The sequence below is a fragment of the Pantherophis guttatus genome, chromosome 2, assembly GCF_059756535.1.
Source record: "Pantherophis guttatus breed Tessera chromosome 2, ASM5975653v1, whole genome shotgun sequence".
NCBI classification, from domain to species: domain Eukaryota; kingdom Metazoa; phylum Chordata; class Lepidosauria; order Squamata; family Colubridae; genus Pantherophis; species Pantherophis guttatus.
Window position 1 is genome coordinate 69814734 of NC_142064.1, and position 12276 is coordinate 69827009.

At 34.6% G+C, this 12276-nt stretch overlaps 1 protein-coding gene across 4 annotated transcripts in view; it reads left to right on the forward strand.

Moving 5' to 3' along the window:
* The window catches only part of APBA1 (amyloid beta precursor protein binding family A member 1), an 88921-nt gene that overhangs the window by 55427 nt on the left and 21218 nt on the right, over window positions 1-12276 (forward strand). For all 4 annotated transcript variants that reach the window (XM_034410269.3, XM_034410270.3, XM_087886163.1 and 1 more), the window contains exons 3-4: window positions 5573-5674; window positions 10613-10652. In XM_034410269.3, coding sequence (XP_034266160.1) covers window positions 5573-5674; window positions 10613-10652 — 142 coding nt within the window. The remainder of the gene's footprint in view (window positions 1-5572; window positions 5675-10612; window positions 10653-12276) is intronic.

Sequence of the window (12276 nt, forward strand, 5' to 3'; positions counted from 1 at the left end):
AGCTGCGCAGGTCTCAAGAAATGGGTTCTTCGGCTCCTTGGTGACCACAGATTGGGTATTTCAGACTTCTGAACTCCAGGTTCTGTTCTTTAAAAAGAAGTGGCCAGAGCATTTTTTAAATTACAGATTGTCTGTCATAATGACATATTGGACCCTCACATTTTTTCTGATCAGAGGCAGGTTACATTTAGTAACCATTACTGTTACCACTGTTTAGAAACCATTAGCTTTAATACATATTATTTTAAAGTCGTTTCCTCAGAAGACATTGCATTTTGTGCAGTGATACATTTATCGAATAAAGGCATTCCTTCCTGAGTTTGTGCGCCCTCTCTTTTGGGACCAACAGAGCAATAACTTCGCACAGTGAATACCTCTCAGCCATGTTGAAGAACAGTTGGTGACAGCCTTTGCTTGGTTTGCAAGCTTCAGACAGCACAGATTTGTTTTCGTGTCGTTTTGAAAATTATACACATGGGTAATATGGTTTGATGAACTGGAGTTTTAACGTATTTTTTTAACTTAACATGTGTCTTCACCTCTTTGTTGAGGTAATGCTCATTCTATTTTTAACTTAGTTCTGAATCCAATGCTAGAGTTATTTTGTAAAGCTTCTGGGGTTGTTGTTTTTCCTATAGCAGGGACAATCTATTATTAATAAAGGGAATAGAGAAGGTTGCACTGAATAATTGAGTAGGTTTCAGGTGCTGGAAGGGGCTAAAGGATTCTGATCAGCAATATGGATGTGAGGAAGTGCTCAACATTTGCTTAAAAAAAAGTTTTGGAGTTGTACTTCAGAACGCTGATGAGAGGACATTTTATTTATAATAAATTATACAATGAACACCCGCATTCCAAAATAGCACACTTTAAATGCTGTAATAGTCAGACCTTTGTTAATTGATTAACTGTCCCCGCCTCTTACTTCAGTTTCTTTTATTTTGCAAACTTAGTTCAGCTTCTATTACAAATAAATAATACAAAAAAAGAAATAAACATTTTTGTTAGAAAATGATAGCAGTCACAAGGAGACAATAATATAATTGTGTCACATCACTTTGGCTTTTTTTGATTTAGGTTTTTAAACAGACAAAATTTCATTTTTCAAGAGTATTCAATACTTTTGTTACATGTCATAAGCCGTGTGTGTGTGTGTATGTATATGTGTGTGTGCGTGCATCACTCTTCAAACTTTAGATGCTAGAAGTTGTCTATCATTTAGGGGCAGGGGGGCTAGTGTAGAATATGTTACAGTCTTTATTACATAGTTATACTTTTCTACAAAGTTGGGATAAGTTCTTTGCAGAGCACATATGTTATCCTGTATTCAACTGTATTTGCAGATATTTATGTTAATATGTTCAAGTCATACATTCTCTCTCTCTCTGTCTCTCTCTGTCTCTCTGTCTCTCTCTCTCTCTCTCTCTCTCTCACACACACACACACACACACACACCCACCCACCCCTACCTCACTCTTACATTTTCAAAAATAACATTACAATGAGTGCACTCATTCAGTGACTATTTGAACTTGTGATGGCACAAGTGGTATTTACAACCGGTTCTCAAAAGTTCTGGCCATGACAGCACACCCATAGTTTATTTTTATTTTTTATTTTATTTTATTTTGAATTTGTATACCGCCCTTCTCCCTGAGGACTCAGGGCGGTGAACAGCCAAGTAAAAAATATCAAATACAAATATTAAAATACAGTTAAAAGATATATATAAATTTGGCCCCATTAATTAAAAACGATAAACAAAACAATTAGAAACACTTAAAAAATTAGGCCAGCCTGGCTTGTTGGAAAAAGAAGGTTTTAAGGGCACGGCGGAAGGCACTGAGGTAATGGATTCTCCTTATCTCTGGGGGCAACTGATTCCAGAGGGTATGTGACCCCACAGAGAAGGCCCTCCCCCTGGGGGTCACCAGCCTGCACTGTTTGGCTGATGGCACCCCGAGGAGGCCCTCTCTGTGGGAGCGCACGGGTCGATGGGAGGTCGTCGGTGGCAGCAGGCGGTCTCGAAGATAGCTAAGCCCTATGCCATGGAGCGCTTTAAAGGTGATAACCAACACCTTGAAGCGCACCCGGAAGATCACCGGGAGTCAGTGCAGCTCACGCAGGAGGGTGTTACATGGGAGCGCCATGCTGCTCCCGTCACTACCCGCGCTGCTGCGTTCTGGACCAGTTGGAGCCTCCGGGTGCTCTTCAAGGGGAGCCCCATGTAGAAAGCGTTGCAGTAGTCAAGGCGAGAGGTGACGAGGGCGTGAGTGACTGTGCACAGGGAATCCCGATCAAGAAAGGGCCGCAACTGGCGAATCAGGCGAACCTGACAAAAGGTCCCCCTGGTTACAGCCATCAGATGTTCCTCCAAGGACAGCTGCATATCCAGGAGGACTCCCAGATTGCTAGCCCTCTCTGTGGGGGCCAAAGACTCGCCCCCAATAGTGATGGAGTCAACTGACTATATCGGGATGCCGGGAACCACAGCCACTCAATCTTGGAAGGGTTGAGCTTGAGCCTGTTCCTCCCCATCCAGATCCGTACAGCCTCCAGGCACTGGGACATCACTTCAAGGGCATCATTGGGGTGGTCCGGGGTGGAGATGTACAGCTGGGTGTCATCAGCGTACTGGTGGTATCTCACCCCAAAGCCACGGATGATCTCGCCCAGCGGCTTCACATAAATGTTGAACAGAAGGGGCGAGAGGACTGACCCCTGAGTCACTCCACATATAAGAGGCCTCGAGGTCGACCTCTGCCCCCCTGCCAACACGAACTGCGACCGGTCAGAGAGAAAGGAGGAGAACCACCGTAACACGGTGCCCCCCATCCCCAACTCTTCCAACCGGTGCGCAATGATACCATGGTCGATGGTATCAAAAGCCGCTGAGAGATCTAACAGGACCAGAACAGAGGAGCAACCCCTGTCCCGAGCCCTCCAGAGATCATCAACCAATGCGACCAATGCCGTTTCCGTGCTGTGTCCGGTCATGTGATTGCAATCTGGGCACTTGGCAATCAGTCTGGATTTCCAAACTTTGCAACGTCTTGTGGTCACACAGTCACAATTGTGACCTTCTCTGTTGACTTCCCATGAGCAAAGTCAATGGGGAAGCCTTTAGGAACTTGAAAGTTGTGATCATGTGATTTAATGTCTTATGGCCTCCTTTTCAACGGTCCACCATTGCTAAGTAACATGGTCACGTGATGTTGAAATTCTGATTCCAATTACCATTGTTAAGTAGGGAATACCTATAGCAGTCATAGTTTCTCTTCCTACATTTATTCTATTTTCATATCATTTTTTCCCACTTCTTTCTTCTCATTCCTGGTCTAAGACTGATTCTTGATTCAGTATCACTGAAATGGTATGTCTTACATTCAGAAGCTCTCATTTTTTCAGTTTTTTATTATAAACAATTAGATCAGCCATGCTGTTTGATTTGTTTCTTTTCCATGCGTACAGAGACTAATGTTTAAATCATGTATCTGAAATGAATATTGAATATTTGAAATTGAAATAATGTATTTGAAATGAGTATTTAAAACAACAATTTTATTAATGCTAATATGTATTTAATTCTGCATTGCTCACAGTGTTTTAAAAGATGCTCAGTAGAAAAGTTTTCAAATTTATCATTGGTTTTTAAAAGAACCGTGGAGAAAATCTATCTTTCTGGTTGCTTTGACAATGATCTGATGACTCATAATGAATAAATTTAAAATAAACTGAATAATCTAAATGCTTTTTCTATTTCACATGTTGATAATAGTATTTGCTACTGTATTGCTATTATTTGGAAGCCACTAGTAGGATTAAGTTCTGATAGATAAAAGCTCCTGAAAAGCAATCAAATAAAAAGAATAGACAACTGACAGCCTTTTATGGAGCAGGAGCTATTTGCTACAGTAGAATGACCTTCTTACAGCTATTAAATAACAGAGAAGGTTAATCTACATAGGTAGCACAGCAACATCTCCTATTACTGGCTTCATTTTCAAGTCTTGAGCGTATAATACCACTGGAAAAAGCAATTTGCTGCCATCTGCTAGTGGATTATTTTCTTGTTGAACAGCAACATCAAAATGGAGAATTTCTGGATGTACGACACTGAGTATCTTAGGAACATGGTAGGTAAATTATAGAAATAGAATAAATAGTGATAGATGCTGCTGCCGTATGCATGTTTACTCAGGATTAAATCCTATTGATTTAATTAAAGTTTAGCCCTACATTAGTAGGTACAGGTAATATTCATTGAAATGATTGTATTAGCATAATTACAAATTGTTAGTAAGATTGCATTGCAATAAAAATAAGTTTGTTAATTTGTCATAAAGTATATAGATTATATACTTTGTTCTGCCTAATGTATGATATGATAATTTACATATGAAACAGGAAATGCTATTGTAAATAGTAAGTAAATTAATATTTGTGCTGGTATTTTTTGTTGAGTGAAAATACGTCAATCATAGCACAAGGTCTTGCAAGAGAACAACAGTTTTCAACAGAGGCACTGCTTATTGGTCTGATGTGTAATGATTCAGAGCAAATTGCCTATATTTCATATATGGATCTGATCTTGGCAACTTAGTGTCAGCAACAGAATTACATTCGAACAACTATAGTCTTTTGGTATATAAACGGTGTAGTATGTAAGAAAAACATATATGAACGAGCAGGGAAGATGAATGAGCAGAAAGAAGATGGGATATGCCTCCTTACTCTCAAATATATCTCAAAATGAATTGGCCACCATTTGGACCTCTATATGATGAATGAAGCAAGAATAATGGGGTAGGTTGTTTATGTTAATTTTACAAACCTGTTGATTTCCAGAACTATCATGGGTAAATATTGCTAAAACTGAATCCGGAATTGATAAATAATACAGGTTTTGAAGAGAAAACATTATTTGCTTATTTACATAGCTTTAAAGAATGCCTGACTCCCAACAATTCTGAACCCTTTATATTATAAAAAAAAGCTAAAACAATAAAATAAAGCAGCAAAGGGGTTTTCATCAGGAAAAGAAAACCAAACAAAACCAAGTCTTACATCATCCTTTTCCCAGGCCTGGAAAATAATGCAGGCTTTCAGTACTTTTTGGAATAACATCAAGATGGAAGCCATATGGATTGGAAGGGATGAATACTTTGGAGTACCTTGGGCTTTCACTTGTCATCTATCAACAACTGCTTAAAACAAACATGACTTCTTATGGGATTGTATTGTAGCTGGGTAGGGCCGCCATGCATTCCTTTTCTCCCATTTCTGGGAGAGAAGATGCAGTTTTTTTAAGAATTGCCAAAATGCTTTGAAGCACTTTTTTTCTCTTTAAATTTGAAGTACGGCTCAAGCTCAGTATTGCAGTTTGTGATTCTCAGTTTTATTTCTTAATGAGTAAATATAAATCTGAAGGTAGTGTTGTGGGAATTCAGTTAAATTAACTGAGTTTACTATTTTTTTGGAACCTTCAATCCAATTTTGAACCTTGAGACCAAAATAGTAAAATGTTATATGTTACTTGCTCAGAATTGTATTTCCTTGTATATCTTGTAGTCTCCATCTCCTGATCCATCTTCACCTCAAGGTGCTGAATCATCAAGTATACAACATCATCAAGATGTCTGTGGTACAGCAGAAACCCCCACCAATAAGGAGGTAGAGTGCAATATTATTAAAATCAGTCCATTTATTAGGAATATTTTCCAGTTTCATTTTATGTTTTGCATTACACAAACTGGAAATGTGATTATTTTGGATATGTATTTTTTCTTCTTTAAACATTTAAAGAATTCATCACTACCTGCAGTGCCAATAAATTTTATGCTTGTCAATAAGCAGGCAGGTTTATAAAAATAGGTTACTAAATAATCCTGAAGGAGTGTTAGTTTTATTTATTCTCTTTTAAAATATCTTCCATAAAGAAGAAGTAGAAATCGTATTTTCATGTAAATCTACTTCCTATAAAACAATGTCATTCTGTTATATGCTGGCAAAGTTATATACTTGTAGTATATTGGCAAAACATAGCCGATAGCTTTGCTTTTCTCAGGTTTTATATGTAGAGACTAACAATGGCTTTCTTTGTAATGTTTATAATATTTGTTGTTATGGAAGAGGTTAGACATTTGCTCCAAACAACAAATAGAAATAAGTCCCCTTCTTCGTTCTTTAAAGGCAGCAGATCCTTGGGAACTAAGTATTGTGTACTACGTATGAGAAAACACAAATCTAGCAGCTGAAACCAGATGCATTAAGTCATTTCTGCTACATCTGCTTATATGTTGAATACTACAAAATATGGACCCTAGAAGCAGAAAAGATTTCTAACTGACCAAAAAGATGAAAATCCAAATATCAATATAAATCAAACACAATAACTGAGCCTTTAAGACAAAGATGCTACAGTATTAATAATAGATGTATGCATATATACTGTGTACATTTCTCATTATGTTTGTTTCATATTATCAGGACTATTAAATTCCTTTTTGTAAAAGTAATAACTGTAAGTTGTGAATATGGCGCTATAATAGAAAGTGTTACGTTTTCTAACGTATAGGAGACTTGCCTTTCGAAATTCTTCTGTGTTTGAAAAAAATGACTTTTTTATCCAGTATCAGAAGAATAAATGTAGTAACCACATCTGAAAATCATTCATACTTCTGTAATTACTTATGAACTTCCTTGGGGTTAGTATATTAACATTTATTCTGACATTAATTAAAATTCCAATATGAACCTCTTCTCTGATGCCTCCAGTCAAGTTTTTCTTCAATACCATCATTCAATAATTTTTTCCTTCTTTTTCCCCCATGATATTTGCTGTGAAAGGGAGAAAAACAGAATAGCTACCCCAGAACTTAAACTGGTAGCTGTTGGAGCAATCATTTAGGAAATACCCAGAGTTTCATGGGTGAGTCTCTTCACCCACTCAATCTGCTGTGTTAAGGCCAGAGTGGGGAACCTTCCTGTTGGTAGTTGCATTTCTTCAAAATAATCTGCCAGGGGGGCACTTTGGAGGGCAGGCTAAAGCAAATGGGTGAAGTCAGAGCCCAAAGTTAGTTGTGACATGTTTTATCTCTGACAATCTCCCCCTTTTCTGTCTTCCTCTTCATTTCCTTCTGTAAGAGAACTTAACACAACCAAGACCAATGGTTCAAGGTGATAGAGAGAGGAATCATATAATCATTTTTGAATAAAACCAAATATTTAAGGCAAGATTAATCAGAATATTGCACACAGTATTCTTTGTTACAAAGAATACAAATTTCAACCTTTCACCATATACATTCTATTTCGGAAGGAATCTAGGCTTATAGTAGTAACAGTAGCCAGAATGAATCAAACCTTTTATATCAGTTAGATTAAGTTTGTACACATGATAGCAAGCTGTTCTCAGAAACTTTATACATTTAATTATGCTGCTTTATTATCACGCCTATTAGACAATGTACTATATAACCTGTTCATTGCAATTGTATAAATTATTTAAAGGGTTTATTAGTATAGTGGGATCAAAAATAATTGCAGGCATGTAATGGATCAGGTGATGATCCCAGTGATAATTTCTTCTGTGAAAACAGATGTCAGAATTTTACCTAATGCTTAATTTTCAGAAACTGCCTTGTTAGCAGGCTCTTTTCTATTATTTGGTAGTAACTTTTTTCTCACTTGGATCTGCGGTTTTCTTATTCCAAGCTATTGCAACATTGACAAACCTATTTACTTTCAAATGAATCTTTATCACATCAAAAATTATGTATGTAATAATAACAAAACTAATAAACCACATAATTTGATTGATTTGCTCATAAAATCCTTGTGATGAAGAAAGCCAATAATATAGATGCTCTTCGTTCATTTTAAGTTAAAATAGTGTACTCCAGCAAATGTTTTCTGCCAATTCTGTAGTACAAATTTAAGAATTAACTATTGTTTCATCTTTAGAAGTAAAACTACATCTAAAAGTTAACATCAAATTACCATTTATCATTTTCCAAATTACAAGTAAAAACCCATTGAAAAGTAGTTTCAGTTATAAACTGTTAGTGGTAAATATATACTTGAATATCTCTAAAAATTGTTGCTATTTGGCTTTGTCCTGAAGAAATAATTTTGAAATATAGATTGATCTGGGTTTTTTTGAAACGGCTTGGATGCATATGTCTTACTGCTTTCTGTCACTAATAAATTCTGAGGTTAACTGCACATACATATGGCTGAATCTTTTATATGTTTCTCAGAATTATGTTCCAGACTGCCTGATTTAGTAATAGCAAAAAAACATAATTTATTTGGTGTTTTTTTAGCATAAAGTTCGAACTCATACATTATGATTGATATCAATCATGATCGATCATGATTTCTTAATTTGGATGGGTTCAAATATTGTGTTAAACCAAGAAAATTCTAAACTATGTTATATCTTAGGATGTAGTGTTCAGATGTTTAGTAGTCTGAACTGACTAGAGGACAGCTTAAAGCTTTTATCACAATTCTGGATATATAAATCCTTTTTAAATAGTAATTTTATTAAACACTAGACAACCCAACATAATTCAAAAATATTTCATTACCAAATTCCACAGTGCCTTCAACAATGACAGAACTTTTAACATACTGGAAAAGTTAATAAAAATTCAGGGATGCATTCAGAAATGTATCTGCCTTGAAAATAGCCCATGTTGAACTTTATAGCACATGAAACATCAGCACAGGAAACATTTTATGGCATTTTGTTTTATATCATCAACCATTTTATGATAATATTTATGTCATAAAATATTTTATAAAATTTGCCAACTTTCCATAGAAGCCATGGGTGCTGGATTTTAAATGCATCCTGTAAGTTAGCTCATTCGAAGTACTTTGGTTTAAAAACTGTTACCTATGATGCAATTTCACCCAGTTAAAGGTTACAGGAACTACAGTTTTAATAGTATATAGATATATAGATTACGATTAAACAGATAAAAACTAGTGCAAACTAATAAAACACACAAAAGAATAAAACTAAAAACTAGAAAATGCAGAAAAAGAAAGAAACTAGAAAGAAAAATAGAAAAGAAAGAAATATATAAAGAAATAAGTTAATCACAGCAAGTCTAAACAATTTTAGTAATATATCATCTTCTCTTAAAATACAGCAAATGGTGTTTTCTACCCATATCTCATCTCTTAGCTATAAACAAATCCTTAAAGCTTAATTATTCAATCCTAGTCAGCAAAAGTCTATTAAGTCTATTGTCCCTTCTCTCAAAACGCTTCAAAATTTTTAAAAGTTTGTTATGTAATGTAGGAAAATCCAGTATAGGAAAGTTATCCAGGTCAGTCTTTTGGTTTGTTATTTGTATATCCCTTTTTACTTATTAAGACAATGACCAGTTTCATTTGTATATCCAGTGTAGCATCTTTTCCCATATCATTATTTTTAATGCCTGTCATTTTTAAATCCACTATCAGATCAGTCTTAGTTTTGTCCGGTAAAAATTGTTCGTCTTCCATCATATCCTTTAAACATAGTCTGTCTGTAATGGCAATCAGTCTTAACATTAACTTCTGGGTCTATTGTTCACAAATTTCCTTCAGTAGGCCCATGTTAAAGTATTTTGCTCCATTCTTTATTAGTAAGTCAAATTCAAGTGTTTTCCATTAATTGTAATTAGTTCCTTCTGATTCCCTCTAGTGTCCAACTTTCAAAGTTCCATCCTAACATTTTTTTAAAAACAATTTAAAAACAACAGGATTTTCCCACAGGAAGGATTCTTATAATTAATTTCAAAATCTTATTTCAAAGGCCTCTAGTCCCTTTCATCTGTTTGTAACTTCTCCAAAATCCAAGTTCTAATAACCCTTTTGTTATTTATTCGGAAAATGATTTTTTAAAGTCCCCAAATTTATGTTTAAAACTTCTTTTGCTAAGGATTGAAGGAAACTTACCTGGTGCTGTAAAACATTGATATGGAAGTTCCTAATGGGTGAAAAGCAGAAGCAGTTTCAAAAGTGATTAAAAATGGAAGTATGCAATCAGTGTCCATAAAGCCACCATCCATAATTTGAACTAAGATGCCTATCCAGAGCTTCACACCCACTGGAGGTTGTGGACTTGTGGTCTCCTCTTGTGGAACAAGTTGGGTGTGATCTCAAGTCCTCTCCTTGTCCAGAGAGGAATTATAAAGCAGTGGTCTATTCAGTGGCTTTTCATTCTGCCACTTTGCTAGCCCTGCTTTTAGTGGACGGATCTTCCGTTCATTATTTTTTCCCTAGAAGTCCTCGATATTGAAATCCTTGAATACTTTGCATTATTTTTCTTAATGACATCTTGTGTGTTAGAAATATTAACATTTATATACCGGTACTTATGTAAATCTGGAAAGTCTTAATTAATGCTAAGGGTATACATTTCAGAATAACTTATTAATAAAGAACTAATACTTTGAAACATGTTTAAGTATTTCTTAATAGGCTGTCTGCAGAGATTGGGTAATAACTGTCATTGTGTGATGAATAACTGCCAGGTCTGCATGAAAGGCTTTTTAATGCAAACCTCAGCATGCTTAGCTTGGTTTGATATCCTGTTTGTCTTAATTACAGTCAAGGAAGAGCTTGGCTTCTTTCCCAACCTATGTTGAAGGTAAGCTGTCAACCTGTCTTTTGTTTAAATTTAAATTGGTCTATACAGATATATAAAGTGGGATGAATTATTAAACTGAAAAGTTTTCAGATTCATTTGAATGTTTTCTGAGATCTCTATTTATGCATAAAGAATAGAAGAACATCTGAGAAAGAAGCAGGCTTTATCACTTGAGATTGCCGAGAAAGAAATGTCATCCCTGAATGATTCATCTGTTTAAAAAATAACTACTTTCAAGATTTGTGGATTTTTAGAAATAGGAATTGGCTAAAAGAAATAACACTGGAAAGAAAACAATAAACTTGATTAGAACACTAGCTTCTTCAATTGTTTTGTCTGTCAGCAGTTGAATTAGAGTTATAGTCATATAATTTTATTACAAGTTTGAAAAAGAAAAAGAAAAACTAACAAAAACTAATTTAAAAGGAAGAAAAAAGAAGGAAGAAAAAGGCAAAGCCAAAAGTGCAGGAAAAAAAAAGAAACGAAATATTAAAAAGTAGCTTCTGATTTTTTTTACAGCAGTTATAGCTATAGATGTAAACTAATCTCTTATTCTGGGTCACATTTTTCTATAATTATTTTTTTTCTATTCGTCAAACTGAGTAGAACATATATCATAATTTCATTTTTTTTCTATTCACACAAAAAGTCTGTAAGAAGTCTCCAGTCAACATTAAACTTAGTCTCTTTTCTCTGATCAAAGCAATTAATTTAACCATCTCAGTAAATTCCATCATCTTCACCATCCATTCCTCCATTGTGTGTAATGTCAAATCTTTCCACCTTTGTATAAATGTATGTATAAAAGTAAAGTTCATTGACTTCTTCCCAACAGTTTATTGATCGGTTCCAAAAGAAACACCTCTGGTTTCAATGGTATATTAATCTTTAAAATCTTCTGAATTAATATATGTTATTATATAATGTTATTGAGTTAAAATTTTCAGCAGTTTAGCAACTATAAAGTATGCTAAAATATCCATCATAAATTTGAAGTACTTTCATATATTATATATTTATATATTATAGAGAATTTTTCAATTGAAATATACCAGCAATATATCATTTTATTAAAAATACATTTAAAGATTATAACATAATGTATATTTTAATCCTTTTGAGTGCATATTCTCCCACTGTTTCATTTATACATTATAATCAAATTTTATATCTTCCTTCACTTGTTTTTCAGCAGACATTTATACATTTTAATAACATGTTCATCCTTTGTACACAGTTCTATTTCAAACTCAGTCTTAACAATACTTAAAACCAATACCTAAATATTTCTAATAATTGTACATGAGAAAACCATTGACAAGTGTAGCCTTCTGTTTCAAGATATTCTCTTTATTTTATTTTGGATTCTTCTTGACAAAAATTGCAATATTGCAGTGCCATAGGTTAGTAATTTGTGTTTACTTATCATTTTTCTTCAATGAAATTCATCTAGTGCTGAGAGCTACAAAGATATTTTTAGGCACAATCTGGGTTCATGTCTGTTCCATATTTTCAATATTGCACATCTAACAAAATTATTTTTAAAATCTACATTAACCTTAGCTTTATTATACCATAAATATCCATGCCCTCCAAATCTCAGATCATGTTCTTCTAGTTGCAA